At 49.3% G+C, this 15,160-nt stretch overlaps 1 protein-coding gene across 2 annotated transcripts in view; it reads left to right on the top strand.

Annotated features, from left to right (window-relative positions):
* Positions 1-15,160, top strand: part of Gfra1 (GDNF family receptor alpha 1) — a 193,968-nt gene that overhangs the window by 44,341 nt on the left and 134,467 nt on the right. Inside the window, exon 5 of one of the 2 annotated variants that reach the window (XM_055591546.1) lies at positions 13,694-13,708. The exons of the other annotated variant lie outside the window; for it this stretch is intronic. Within the exon in view, the coding sequence (XP_055447521.1) occupies positions 13,694-13,708 (15 nt within the window). The remainder of the gene's footprint in view (positions 1-13,693; positions 13,709-15,160) is intronic. 2 annotated transcript variants of the gene reach the window in all.

Raw genomic sequence — 15,160 nt, 5'->3', positions numbered from 1 at the left:
GGAGCAGACAAGGAAGTGTTTGTGCCTCCGTAATTACAGAGCAGCAGGCATTTTATAACTGCTGAGTGGGCTTCAAAGTTAATTACCATTTAGAAGTCTGAATAAAGTAATCCTCTAAAACACTGGGGGTCAGGAGAGTTTCAGTGACTTAATTCCTTTATTATAAATAAATACTAGATCTTCAAGTACTTTAAAGATCAGTAAGAGGCCGGCAGCATCTAGTATAGTGTAAGCCATGTGCACCTGTACTTTAAAAACTCAAGAAGCACAGGTGAAATTAACTTTAATGCAGACGTTTAGCCGGAATCATTGAACATATTTCAGGATATAATTGAATATTAACAATTGCCAATGAGCTATTACATATCCCTTCCCCCCCCCCCCCAGGGAAGGCACTGAAATCTGTCCACCGAAAGCGTGTCATTGTGCTAACTTTCTTTGCTCTTGCTCAGGGGTCACGTGCATTTGGAGGATGCCATATTAGACAGTTCCAGGCTGTGGCCCTCCGGAGAGACAGTATCTGTCTAGATTGTAGAGTTTCATTTGGGCATGGCTCCTGTGTCTGTTTCTTTGAATGGTTCATTGCTGGCGGGTTGCGAGTTTGGAGAGACAGAGTTTGTGGCTGCAGGAAATTAGAAATGAATTTACTTTCTCGGGCAGCCTTATTGGACATGATTCACAGCCTCTCACTTCCCTTGTAAGCACGCAGTTCGCAGGGGTTTTGCCTGTTCATAGAGTTGCAGTCTGCTGTAGAATGTGCTCACTGTCTAGAAAGGGACCCAGTGCAAGTGGCTCCCTTCTCCCTTTTCCCGCATGTCTTCCTGACCATGACACCCATTAACCTCTCTTCTGTCTGTGGGTTTATCTGTGTGGAATTTGATATAAATGGACTAATGTCTCGTTTATTCCTGTATTCATGCTGTGTGGTCCTAAGTGACTGGCGTCCTTCGCTTAGCATCATGTCTTCAGGGACCATCCGTGTTATAGCCACGTTAGTACTTCATTTATTGCTGACTGGCATTCCACTGTACGAACATGCTCTGTGTTGCTTATCTGATCAGTGAATGGCTTGGCCATTTTGTTTGTTACAAAATATGCTGAAGTGAATATTTGTGTACAAGTTTTTGTGTGGGTGCATTTTCACACTTTTGCATGTGTTTGTGAGTATGGTATGTGTGTTTGTTTGCACGTGTGTGGTTGCACATACGTGCCTGTAAGTGTGGAGGCCCGAAGTTCATGTCAGGTGTCTCCCTTGGTCCCTCGGAACCTTGTTTATGGAGACAGAGTCTCTTCTTGAGCTCAGTGTTCTCTGTGGCATAGTCTAGCCATCCATGTGCCCCTGGTGGAGTGCTTTTCTGTGGGGTTGGAGGACCCAAACTCCGGTTCTCACGTGTGCGCCCCGGGCATCTCGTCTGGGAATCCGTCTTCCAGATCAGATAGTCATGTCACTGGGCATCTGCCCAGGACTGGAATTCTTGGGTCATGGGGAAAATTCTGTTTAGCTGTTTGAGAACCTTCTAGACTATTTTCCAATGATTCTAACATTTTGTACTCTCATCAGCAATGTTCGAATAACCACAAACCCTTGTTACCATGTCGTTTTAAAATACGGCCATGTGTTGTATTCCATTTGTGCTATTGGAAGAAAATGCGGGATCCGGGGTTAGTCCTAGTCTCCATTGTTGGGGTAAGCACCATGACCTAGAGCAGCTTTGGGAAGGAAAAGGTTTATCTTGTCTTGAGGATTACAGTCACCATCAAGGGAAGCCAGGGTGGGAACTCAGGGCAGAGACCACAGAGGAATGCTGCTTTCCAGGTTCTTGCTCTGGTGTGCTCAGCTGCTTTCCTTACACCCCCTGGGCCACGAGGATGGCTCCAGTCACCTTAGGTTGGACCCGTCCACATCAGTCAACAATGAGGAAACGCCCACAGAGGTGCCCGCAGGCTGATTCAGCAGACAGTTCCTTATTTGAGATTCCCTCCTCCTGGGCAAGGTTTGTATCAGAGTGACAGAAACCAACTAGCATGCCAGGTAATTCATGACAAGAGAGAGGTGAATTTTCTCATAGATTTTGGAGGCTGAGAGGTTGCAGGTCGAGGTGCCAGAAGTCTTGATTGTCTGATGAACTCCCTTCTGTTTCCAAGTGGCTTCTCAGTGCTGCCTGCCTTGGCCAGGGGACCCCTGTGCCAACCACCGTGCTGGAAACACTATATATAAAGCATGATTTAAACATTTTAGGCTTTGTGTTACGTTAGAATTCTTTCTTCAGGGAGCTCCGGCAAGCCAGCTGCACAAATCCATCGTGAAAATGACATTTACGCTTTATGATTTGTGTGTGGCCGGTGAGTAACAGCTCCCAGGTTTAGAGGACCATAGACCCGGAGGTGAGAGGGCGCGCGCTGCGGGAGCGGTTACCGCCCTGGCCGCCCGAGGATGCACGCTCAGGTTGTGCTTCATTTGCAGCTGTAGATGGGAGTGGTGAAGTAGCATGAGCTCTTTGCTTATTCTTCCCTCCATAGAATGCCCATTTTGTTAAAGAAGAGCTCAGCCCCGCATTCGCTCTGGACACAGCTGTGACCTGAGACACCGGGGAGAGGCTGATTAGCTTCCAGGCCTCTGAGCCTGGTGCCATAGACACTCCTGCCTCTATGTGTGAAGCACTGTCTGTTGATCTGTGCTTGGAAGACTGATCTCCAGTCATCACAACAGCCCCGGCCAGTCTACAGAGGCGATGGGAGGCTTAGAGGCTTAGGTTGGCCTTCACAGGGCAGATCCGTTCAAGCCCTTCCATGCCAGAGCTCACCTGTGCACGGCAGGCACCTGGCACCTCTCACAGGGCGCTCTTCTGTGCTCCACCCTGAGCACCCCCTTTCCATGAGCCCTGCTGGGGTGTACAGAGAAGGGAATCCCAGACCCCATCACAGGTGGTCTCCCTTCTTTACTCTGATGTGGAATTGTCAACTTTTCTCCCAGCTCAGGCCCCTTTCTCTGCATGACACCAGCCTTTGCCATTAAACTATCAAAGTAGATAAATTTAAAAAAGAGAGATTTTAAAGTTAGAAAGGGGAGTGTGTATTGAGGCGTTTCTGCAATTGGACCCCAAGTTCACTTACAGTGTTGCAGAGAAACGTGACAAATGTGTGTGCATCTAGAGACATGGATGATGCCATGCTAAACGTGCTGGTCATTTGTGTCATTTCTGCGATGCTGGAGAAGGCATGAACGGATGTTCTGCGCGCCCTTCCTTCTGTGCGGCTGCTGCGCGCAGCCCTGGCCTCTGAAACCAGACTGCTTCACCATGAGTCCTGGCTGGCTTCCTTCCCCCACCTTTGACAACTTCAGTTTACCCTGGTGGGGCTGTGTTCGCACTTCCGTAAAACAAGCTCAGAAGAGCTCTCTTGTAGAGTGATTGGGAGAGCTCCGCTGGTCTGTGTGAAGAACTTAGAATGGCGCCAGGTACGTGGAAAGCTCTGGAAACAGACTGCTGTCAACATTAACGTAAGCTGCGGTGCGTGAGGCGAGCGTATCCCTGACACTGTGTTCTTAGCTTAGACAGAATGAAGGTGGCGGTGTATCCGAGTGCTCAGGAGGCAGGTGTGCTCCTGTGACTGGAGCACCATCACAGAGGGGCCTAGTGAGGCCTTGGCGTGCTGCCTGTTCTGGAAATTGGAAACTATGTTCTTTCTTTGTGTGCGTGCGTTCGTGCGCAGGCCGTAAGTGGCACTCGGTGTCCTCCTCAGCCCTTCTCCACCGTGTTTGTTGAGACAGGGTCTCTTGCTGAACCCGGCTGAGTCAGCTGGAATGGCTGTTCAGCCTGTGGGATCAGTCTGTCTCTGTGTCCCCAGCCCCGGGTTAGGTCTGCACTGCTGCACTGAGCCTCTCAACGTGGGTGCTGGCTGTGTGAACTCCGGTTTTCACGCTCATAACAGCAAATACTTTGCTGCAGGAGCCACCTCTTCAGCTGTGGGGGTACACGACTTCCTGGCCCTAGAGTGGGTATTTTCTTGCCGAATCCCCTTTACAACGCCCTTGGAGCTTCAGGTCTTTGCTCAGGTTTATCTAGGTGATGAAGAGCAGAGCCGGGCTGGAGCCTCTCCTTTCTGGAGATGGAGGCCAGCCTAGAGCGTATGTGTCTAGTCCTCAGTGAAGCTTTGGACCTGTTCGTGGCCATCAGCAGGGTTTCCTGTTAGGGGCGGCTTCTCAGACCTCCCACTTTAATTGTCTCTGGCTCCTGGGAGCTCTCCTGATGGCAGTTTGTGCCAAGCCATCAAGATAATGATGATGGCCATTGTCCTGGTTGCTTTAAAGTTGTCCATCCTGGTAATGATCGCCTCTCAGGGAAACAGATTTATTCCTCTGGATGTTTGTAAATGCCTACTCTGAATTTAGGAGGCTGATTAAAACCTGGGTTTCTCAGGCCTGTCTGAGGAATACGTCTGTGGTGAACTTAGTCAGTTGACTTGAAAGCAGAGACAAAGGAGGACGCCTCAGGAAGAGTATGTTGGTGGGTGTTGGGGGATCAGAGATTGAGGTTATGAGCTACGGTAGTCTTATAGGTTTCAGATGGCTTATAATTCATCTGTAATGGGCAGAAAACCTTGCTGTGGAGATAATGTCTTGGGATAAATTCAGAATCATAGCCTATATTACAGATGTGTTTGTGGATGTGTGTGAATTGCAGTGATTCTTTCCCTCTGCATGTAATTTAGCTTAGATAAGATGATGAATAAGCTATTCACAACAAGAGCCCATTTGGGGTAATGTGTGTAATTTTAGCATAAAACCACCATGGTTTAGAGCTGGAAGGGACCTCAGCCTGCACCGAGCACACTATTTTGCAGACAGAGAAAAGAGCCCCAGGGGGTGCAGTGGCTTTCTCCTGGGGACAACGGGGGCGGGGGGGGGCAGGGACACAGATGGGTCCATCCCGGCTTTGAGACTTTTGAGAATATAAAGCTTATTGCCCACTAGTTGTGTTTATTAATCCTAGTCTCATGTCCTTGCCAATCCAACCTTAGTGTTCTGCTGCAGCCAGTCAGAGCGTAGAATCATTTCTGTAGCCAATCAGAGCTTAGTGGTATTTCTGCTGCAGCCAATCAGAGCTTAGTGGTATTTCTGCTGCAGCCAATCAGAGCATAGAATCATTTCTGCTGCAGCCAATCAGAGCTTAGTGGTATTTCTGCTGCAGTGCAAGGTACCTCCTCAGCTCTTGGCATTTGCAGATATTGAGTAAACCCACTTCCTGACTCTTAATTAATCCTCAATTACAGAAGTTTAGGGAAATCAGAATGATGTCAGGTTTTTTAGCTTTCTCCTTTGTTTAGGTATTAGCACAGCTTCATAGAGTTTCTGAGCAGGTTTAGAAGAATTCAGAAAAAGTCATGTATGCTATTCTTTCCAAAGAAAACCATTGACTGCTACAGAGATTTGGTTTAAAACAGTTTCAGATCATAGGGGTTTTAATAACAAAGTCTAAATTATTTGTACATGAATTCATTAAGCCTAGATTAGCCTTATTATAATTACTCAGAAAGTAATTCAATTTGAAAATATTCTTAACACGGCATAATACCTGGTTAGGCTAGCAAGCCACACCGGTCCACTTTATCGGCTCCGTAAAGCACCGGTAGACTTGGACATAACTTTCATGGTATACAGAATGCAATCATAAAAAGTATTATTCCTAAATCTATTTTTTTATGTTCTTTCAGTAGTTAAGAGCTTTATACCTCAGTGGTAGGAGTGAGATATACTAGGGTGGAATGTCGTAAAATGTGAGGGACTTTTACTGGCTGTCCTTTGCACTGCCTGCCCAGGTGGAGGCTGATGGGTTCCAAGTACAGGGTTGGAGATTGATGCTGGCAGTACATGCCCTAAAAAATGTGACTGGAAGATACTTCAGGGTTGTTGTTGGATTTTTTTCCCATTTTGTGTTTCTTTCTTATCTACAAATAAAAGGCATTTACTGAGTGCACAGTGCTTTCAGACAACAGCCCAGTGACAGGCAAAGTATGGGTCTTAATTTTTAACATGACGAAAGCTGAGGTCAGTGCAGGAGAGAGGAACATGACAGAACTTTCTTGGACCTATAGCTGAAACAAGACAAGAGCAAAAGAAGAGGGAGACGAAAGGTCTTTCAGCACCAAAGGATGGGGGTTAGTTTGGGGCATCCATGCCCTTCGAGATACTCACGGAAGCTTTGCCAGGGCTCTGTTCACTGTCTGTGTGTGCCAGGCGGCAATGGGAGCCTTGTGGGTACTGGCTGTGTGGCACGGAGCTGCTTGAGTTGTCTGGCTTTGGAGACACTTAAAGCTAATGACAGCCCATGTGGTGCCACCGAGGGCGAGCCTCTGGAGGAGGGCATGGCCTTGGCAGGGCTCCAGGCGACAGACCTGCAGCTGGGCAGGAAGGGCTTCTGCTTAAGGCTGTTAGGTTCAAACTTTCCCACATTTAACCAAGTACTGAAACTGTCTTCTCAGGCGAATTCTTTCAGCTGTCCCAAGGGGCCCCTACCTCTCTGACCTTTAGTCAATAGAAAGTTGTTTCCCTGAGGAGCCTCTTTAATGGGGACCTTCAGTAATGATAGGACCAGAAGAGGTAGGTGAGGCCAGAGAGTACTGGACAGAAGGGCCAGACCCTGGGATTCTCAGGTCTCGCAATCTGCTCTTCCCTACACTGGCATCTGCAGGTTGGATAGGATGGAGTCCCGCATCTCAAGGCCCCCAAATAAGTCATTCATGAGGTAATATTCCTGAGATAATGTTTGCGAATCCCTTCGGCGTTTCTTACCAGCATGTAGCTGGAGGGTGACAGGGTAGTAAATCTTGGTTGTGTGCTTTCTACAGAGCTTCGCTTGTCACAGGTTTTCCGGCAAGTAGTCAATGAGGATACAACACCTTGAGCAACGGGGCTGTAGAGTATAGAAGACCTTACGTAGCCCAGACATTTTTCATTCACACCCGTTACTTTAGTGTGCATGGCAGTTGATGAGGGTTCATCAAAGTCAGCTGTTGCTTTGGCATGGAGTCCTTTTGGCTGGCTCTTGGGGTTGAGGACATTGTTATAGAATGTTGCTGTTCAGAGAAGACCAAGGCTGTAAAATTAGTCCAAGACCACATGGTCAGAGGCAGGACCTGTTTTGACTTTTGGACATCAGTTTTTCATCTTGCTCTGTTCTGTTTATTATGGTGATGACAGTGACTCCACTTGTGAAATACATACCACGGACCAACTTCCAAGTGCCAAAATTTTTACATATGGAAGAGCCTGATTGTGCTCATGGGAATTCTGAAAGAAAGATAGGTTTTATTGTCCTTACAGATGAGGAACCCAAGAGTGAAAGGATTTCGCAGCCAGCTGGGGCTGGATAGGACAGTGGTTCAGCAGGGCTCAGCCTTGCTGTCCTCGTGAGTGCTGACTGAAGTTCCCGTGAGTCCTGTGACAAGTGAAGGGACTGCCCCTCTGCTCACGGAAGGGCGGAGTGCAGATCCTGGCTCTGCCTGGTGGGAGGGCTGCAGCGGCCACCGGCAGGGTGACATGCTGTCCCTTCTTGAGTTTGTCAGCGTCAAGTGGAAGTGGAGGGGGGCTGGGAAGGTGGTGCAGCCGGTCACGTGCTTGCTGTAGAAGCAGGAGACCTTCGTGTGGGTCCCCAGGACATAGACATAAAACCAGACAGGTATCGAAGCGGCCACTGTAACCCTGGGCGGAGGTAGCCCCCTGGCCAGCCAGCCTCACTGACTCAGTGAGACTCTGTCTCAAAAAGGGTAAAGGAGATGAGAGAAAGCCATTGGACAGTGATCTCTGCCCCCTCTGAATGTAAACACATGTTCAGGCTCAGACGGGTGCACTTTGAAACTGCACACACACGTGCCCATGCCAACACTTACAAGTGTATAACAAGCAAAGGTAACAAACACATTTTGAAATGAAGCATCAGATGATGAATAAAAACAGAGGTGGTCCTCAGAGGAGGCATGAGTGGGCCCAACTATTCAATGCAGAAGAAAATTCATTTTGTTTGTTCTGATTGGCCTGATTGAGCTGGATTCTGGTGAGCTCTGAACCATGGCTGGCTGGGCTTGCGGAGTCCATGATGGGAATGGCTCCATTGGTGCTGAATGTGACTTTGGTTAATGGCAAATTTCACTCCATTTGCTCGCTGCATCCTGTCCAGTTCTGTTTAGTTGGGTGCAAGTAAAATTTATAGTGCTTTACTGTAAAAACTCCTGACTTGAAAAAGGATTTTCTCTCTGTAGCTCAAACCACAAGAGAACGGGTGAGACAGCTGTCTCCCCAGGTGAGACTTCTTAAATGGGAGCTAAGTGCGTGCATTTTCAAGAAACTAAGCTGCCCTCATATATAATTTAGCCTGGAAAAGAAAGGAACTGAGAGGGGCGTGATTGCATTGTTTGGGAAGTGGAAAGGTCGCCTCCCCCAGGCTCCTAAGTTGTGCATGCGCTCTCTGTGGCAGATCGTGAATGCTGTGGTGAGTTGGGTAAGTGTGATATTGCAATCACGGTGAGGTTTCTCTACCTGCAATCTGGGACTGCAGACTGAAATAGTAAATTATTCCAAGCAGACTGAACGGGCAGTAAGACTGCCATCCCGGTAAAACAAAGCAATAGACAAAGGACAGCCAGTCTCTTAACCCGCACAGCTCGTGTGCTGCTAATTATTAGCTCAGGCGCAAGTCAGGGGCTCACCCAGAGTGCAGTTAAATCATTTTTAAAAGAGGTAAACACCAGCCGTGTAGTTGAGCAGTACTCAAGAAAATCTCTCATCAGACACGTTTAGGACTCACCCAGCCTAATTGCCATAACTTATTAATAATAATAAATAATCGCGTCTTTTTATGGCCCCAGTCTCTGGGGACTGCATGCATTAAAGAGCTCCGTTTGAATCCCTCCACAGCAGTGGGGGAGGGGCACACATCCTTGGTCTTCATCAGGTTAAGAAAGGCAGATCTGGGGCCATTCCTTCTTGTTTTCTTCCCACGTCCGAATGGCCAGCTCACACATGGCCTTTCATCTGTCTCCAGGACCAGAAGGGCTCCAGGGGCTGGGGCCAGGGGCTGGGGAACAGGCTTTCTTTGTTCACGTGAGTGATGGGGGTTGAGGTTTCCTCCCTTGGGAAGCGAGTCTGGAAGCTTTGTCTGAAGGAGCTCTTTCCTCGGCACCAGTGTCCCTGGTGTCCTCCGGCTCGGCCTAATTGTGGCTGGGCTGGTGGTCAGCGGCAACTCCCTGCCCAGGATGTGTGAGTCCTGTGAGGGCGGCCAGTACCTCAGTGTCTTACCCTCAGGGCAGCTTTTCTTGGCCTGAATGTCCTAGTGAACTTCACCTTCCCCGTACTGTGGAGTGTATTATAGTACTCCCGGGCTGAAGCAAGGAATGGGAGGTCAGAGGGGCCAGGCCATCTCCTGACTAATTCTCTGTGGTTGGTTAGATGGAAACCAAGACCTCACACTCCCATTCTGGGTGCTTTGATCTTGAGAAGTGGCAAAGCTGATGGCTCTGGAGATGGAGGTCCTGCTCACAAACACTGAAGCACAGAATGGTTTGGTAAACTTGGGGGGCTAATATATTGTAACATCCATTATTCTGGGAAAGTGTGTGTATGTGTGTGCGTGTGTGTGCACATGAGTGCGTGTGTGTTGGGGTGTAACGTGGCTAAACCACATGGAAGCTGTCACTCTCCTCTTCTTGTTTATTTTCGCGATCCCATCTACAAACTACTCCAGCTTGAACTTGGGTGGCTGTTTCCATCCAAAATTTTAAAAGATGAATGAGCATTATTACAGAGAATGGAAAGGAAATGCTCCTAAGAATGGGATGATTTAAACCATAGACCCCTGAAGACATAGATTTAGAGTGTAAGTTACAAGACAGGGCATGTGTAGTGTTTATGCAAATTTACACTAAATAAAAAGTGAAAATGAAAATATGCCTGAAAAAGTTTTTGAAAGAGCCACCAAAAATAGCTACGTGAATGTCAGGAGAGTTTGGGCCTGGAAAGCTGGAATAGCATTCTGTACACACTGGTCTGCACAGATCTGAAACACGCAGTAGGATTGACAGGAAGAAGGCCAGGAAGTCAGGCCTGACTTACCTTCCCCACGCCCTGCTGATGCTTTCCAATTTAAATCAGTTGTGAGTTTCAAAAGAAGCGCTCCTTGTCAGAACCGTGGAGAGGAGGTTGAGGATTCTGGGCGGATGTCGGGACTGGATCTGTATTTAGGGACTAATCTCATTTTCCTGATGTTGTCAAGGGTGAAGGTTTTTGTCTGTATTCATTAAAGGGGAATGACAAATGTCTAATTTGTTCTTTGCTAATAATCACGATGAGCATTTGAACTTTAAGGTTAGAAGAGTCTCATGCAGTCCTGGCTCAGCTCTGAACTCTGGGTGTGGCTTTAGGAAAGCTTTCGTTTATCCTAGACTCAGTTTCCTTATCTGTACAGTAAGGGCGTGGTCAGACAGGGAGCCCCTTTCCCTCCCTCTCAGTGTGACACTGCCCAGCTGTCTGGACCTGGGTAGGAATTTAAGGTCCACTTGCCCTTCTCTCCAGGAGCTCCCAGTCTACATAGATAACCAGCTATAGTTGAGCTATAACTGCAGCACAGGGGGGAGCAAGGTGGAGACGCTGGGTCCCTGTCTGCAGGAGCACGCCTCACAGTGCCCGTGACATTTGAAGGCTGAGTGGGAGGGTCCTGTCAGGACTGCAGGCAGGCCGGAGAGTAGGTGTTCAAAGTGTGGGGTCCGGGAAGCAAGCGCAGGTGAAGTGGACTATTTCAGGAGCTGCCTGAAGCCCTCTCCTCAGTCCCTGGACAGCGGCATCTGACTGCTGGGCCAGAGGACTCTGTACCACCGTGGGGGAGAAGTGTGTGCTGCTGGGACCCACAGGTTGCAGAGGGTCCCTACCCAAACGGCACAGCGTGCGCTCATAAACTGTGTAAACACCTTCTCCATAGGTTAAGTCACCTCTAGATTGCTGCTAAACCCCAGTGCAGCAAGTGCAGAATCGGGAGCTACGGTAATGCATTACTTAGGACATAGTAACAGGAAAACGTGTCTTCAGTCCGGGGCTGGATGACTGGTGAATACGGCACTGACACCAGGAGCTGAGGAAACCACAGTCCCCATCCTGCAGTGGGTGTGGCCTGTTCTCCCCCCCATGTGGCTTTCGAGGAGAAGTCACTCACTGTCTGGGAAGTGGGAACTTGTGGTTCTCAGCCAGGCCAGAGCGACTGGCCTGGTGTGCTTGGGAGAGCCTGTGTACTGCTGGGCATGGCTGCTCTCAAAGGGGACATGGAGGGAAGAGGAGGGATTGATGAGAGAGAGGAGAGGGGGAGTGAGAGCGATTTGATTGCACTGTGTATGCGTGTGAAATTGTCAGGAAAAGGTTTAATTCATAAAAGTGTATGTGGTGGGGGATGAAGTCTGCAGCCTCAAGTCTCCTGATCTGTAATGCACCGGGAGAATGTCTGTGTCGCTCTCGGCCCTTGGCTCTTTGTGGCCCCACAGGAGCTGGTGATGGTAACATAAACTTGATGCTGACAATGCAGTTTTTATTTGGTTTTTATCTATTCTGTTTTGGTTTTGTGTTTTGTTTTTTGAGACAGGGTCTCTCTATGTAGCCTTGGCTGTCCTGGACTCACTTTGACGATCAGGCTGGCCTCAAACTCACAGAGATCCACCTGCCTCTGCCTCCCAGAGTACTGGATTTCAGGTGTGTGCCACTGTGCCTGGCTCCTTACTTGGATTTTAAATGAAAATAAATTTTGTTTTGAATGAAGATTATAAATATAAGGTGTACATCATTGCTAAGGGTTAAATGGATATATGAAATCTCACGTCAGAGCCAGACCCCGAGTCCCATCCGCCGACGCTGTGGCCGTCGCTGCGGCCTCTGTCAGTGCAGCTGTGGGCATGCAGACAGCGCACAAGTGCCCTCCGGGCCACATCGCGCCTTGCCGACCTTTTCCTTTACGGTTAGCAAAAGTCTTTAACCAGTTAAAAACGCGTGTGTGTGTGTTGGGGCAGGGGGCACCAGCATGCCACGGAGGCCAGAGGACACATTTGAGGAGCCATTTCTTTCCTCTCAGCTTTCCATGCATTCTGAGACCCAAAGGCAGGGTCTCAGGATTACGCGATGAGGGCCTTACCTGGTCCTCCTAACCAGTCCTCCGTAGCCATTTGATCGCGGCACAGCGAGCCACGCACAGGGGCGTTCCGTGGATTGTCTGCTGACCACTGGCAGCGTCCCGGTTTTCTCAGGGTAAGTAATCCGCTGATGACGCTCTCTCTAGATGGCTTTTATATCTCTAGGAGTTTGGTTGGATTAAAACCCATAGGTGACATTGTTTGGTCAGGGACGAAGATTGGGCATTCCTGTGTATGCTGCCAACTGCCTCGCTTCCATCCAGGTGATGGCGTGTCACCGCCCCCTGACCCCTGAAGATGCCAAGCCTCGGAGATGAGTGGGAGGCGAGCTCCCTTGTACGTAGGAGAGAAGAAAAGGCGCTTTCTGCGTGTGCCTGTGGCCAGTGAAGGGCATGGAGGAGAGAGCAGTTACCTTGCGTCCTCATGGCTCAGCGCCGAGATGAGTTGAACATGAGGCAGCATCCAGAAGGAAAACCAAAAGGTAGCATATTCACAGCGAATCCTGTGTAGCCACGAAAATGAGCACCCTGCTGTGACTGGTTTTCGTCTGCACTGTTGAGCAAAGAGGCCACAGTTAGAAGAAAAATGGGGATTTACTGGCCGTGCGTGCTGGACTCAAAGGTCAAAATACACGTGGCATTGGAAGTCGTGCCAGGAGGACGCTGGTGACTGTGTGTTTGTGGGTCTTTTGTTGGTGGTGTCGTGGCTGCTGGTAACCTGGCACACCGCAGTCTCTCAGGCGTTTGCTGGAGAAGAAGCATGGATGCGCCTCCGTCTTTCTGGCGGACGTTGGTGGGAGGGTTTACAGTGGAGGCATGGTGTTCTTACCCACCGGGTCTCCCGGTATGGGGAGTGTATAGGTGTTTTGTTCGTGTGATTTCAGTGTGACCCTGGATTCACAGACTCTTTCCATTGATGCTTTTGTGAGGCACTGTTGTCCTAAATAATGAGGCAGCTTTTCAGAGCTTGCTGGCTGCAGGGTCATTTCTTTTCTCTCAGCTTTACATGCATTCCGAGGCTCAAAGGCAGGTTCTCAGGCTTACGCAATGAGGGCCTTACCTGATGCACGGGCCTTACCCGTGCAGGCTTGGGTTCAGCCTGAGCCTGTGCTGTGCCACTCTTGTGTGCCTGACTGGGTCCTCGATCCTCCCGGAGACACCGTTTCTCTATAAAATAAGAACGCTGCCAAGCCTGTTTCCGGAGCTGTTGTGGTGGTGGTGCTGTGGCGGCAATAGCCACCCTTGTCCTGCGTGTCACGTGCCAAGCACGGTGAGGCCGTGAGAGTTAGGGCCTGGCGTGATCAACCTGTGCAGTCACACTGCCTATGCTCTGCCGCAGAGTTGGTGAGCGCTGGCCGCCATTTACACCCACGTGGTCTCACCCACAGCTGCGCTTGGTGCAGGGTGGGCTGTGCAGAGAGCAGTTAGCCAAGCCAGCATGTGTGAGCTGCTTGTCACACCTCCTTGTTTGCCACCACTAACGTTCTCCTCTCTTTCTCTCCCCTTCCCTCCTGCATTTCCGCTCCTGACCTCAGATGTCTTCCAGCAAGGTAAGTGTCACTGAATTCTGTTGCTCTTCTATTGGCTATGCTGTTTGGTGGGGGAAAGCCGGCTTCTCTGTGAATGAGTCTTTGGAAATTCCCGACCCTTTGACTAATGGCCAGAAGTGCCATTACTCTCTCTGTGCCTCTGCTTCTTCCTCTGAACCATGTCTGCATGTGGGAACTTCTGGGGAGGAGGACAGGGATGCCATAGGCTTGGGAGGAACAGGCATCTCTGGAGGTGTTTGTCCTTTGAGACTCCTGAATCGGAGGTGGCTCCTGTGCTCCGAGGGCTCCCTAAGCCCCAGCAGCAGTTCCCTTGCTGAGCAAACACGTGGTCCTGGGGGTGTGGCAGAGCAGGCTGGCTTGCTGCTTTGTACCTCAACTTCCCTCAGCTCCTACAGCTGAGTGTGTGATAGTGAGTGGTGTCCTCTGCTGAACAACCCCAGGTCGGGTGCTTGGGTGAGCAGAAGCCCAAGCGTTTGCTCACTGGTGTCTCTGGCTGGGTTCTAGTCCTCATCATGCATAGCTGAAACCCACATTTTCCCGCTGGGTTTCAGTCCCTGCTTGTGCGTAGCCATGTAGCCCTTTGAACAAGGGAACTCCAGGCTCATGGCCTGGCTGGAGCCGTCTAGGGGCGCATGGTGGGGCATTGCCTTTCTGTCTAGCTTGTGTAATAGTGGGAGGCTCTAGTTGTTTGTATCCAAGCTGAGAAATTTGTCTGCTTGAATTTCTGGAGCCCAAAGCTGGTTTACAGTAAAGATTTAAAAATACACCCAGGCATTCCATAAATATCTCCCAGATATTCTTAAAAGCTCAGTCTTTTTTTCACAACTACTATTTCACCCCAAACATGCAGCTCCTGTTACGGGGAATGTCTGTGCTCTGATAGAAGCCAGCTTGTGGGTAACGATGAGGGTTCTGTTGTGTTGCCTTTTAAGAGTCTGGCTTCGTAGACCACTTTCATAAATAATTCATGAAATTGCAACAAGCTATAAGCAATAAGTTCCATTTGACTAGAGACTAAGAGATGAGCAAAATTGAAAAGGTGTCATGGCCGTTGGGGTAATGGGCTGCTGTCACTGACCGTTGCCGCGGTGAGTGCTCGTCCTTGACAGATTGGGGGTTCAGTGAGACACTTGGGAAGTAGACCATCCCACCCTCACCCCCTTATGTGAACTGCAGTGTAAACACCACCCAGATCCAAATGGCATCTCTCTCCTCAGAACACAAAGGCTTGGGCTGGGAATGTGTGTTTCAAGGCGATTGGTGACGGGGAAGAGGGGAGCCTTGTATCAGCCTGCCTTTGTCTGTGTCGCGGTGAGCCTTCTTGAGTGCTATAATTGATATAAGGAAAGCCTGGCAGACTGCTGGTGTCACATCTGTGTCCTTTTTTCATCAGTCATGCTATTTGAGTGATGGGATTTGCCTGTCAGTTGCAATGATACACACAGTAAAAGT

The sequence above is a fragment of the Psammomys obesus genome, unplaced genomic scaffold (genome assembly GCF_907164565.1).
Source record: "Psammomys obesus unplaced genomic scaffold, mPsaObe1.curated_primary_1811, whole genome shotgun sequence".
In the NCBI taxonomy this organism is placed as follows: domain Eukaryota; kingdom Metazoa; phylum Chordata; class Mammalia; order Rodentia; family Muridae; genus Psammomys; species Psammomys obesus.
Note: the sequence above shows the minus strand (reverse complement) of the source record. Positions and strands in the feature narration are given on the sequence as shown.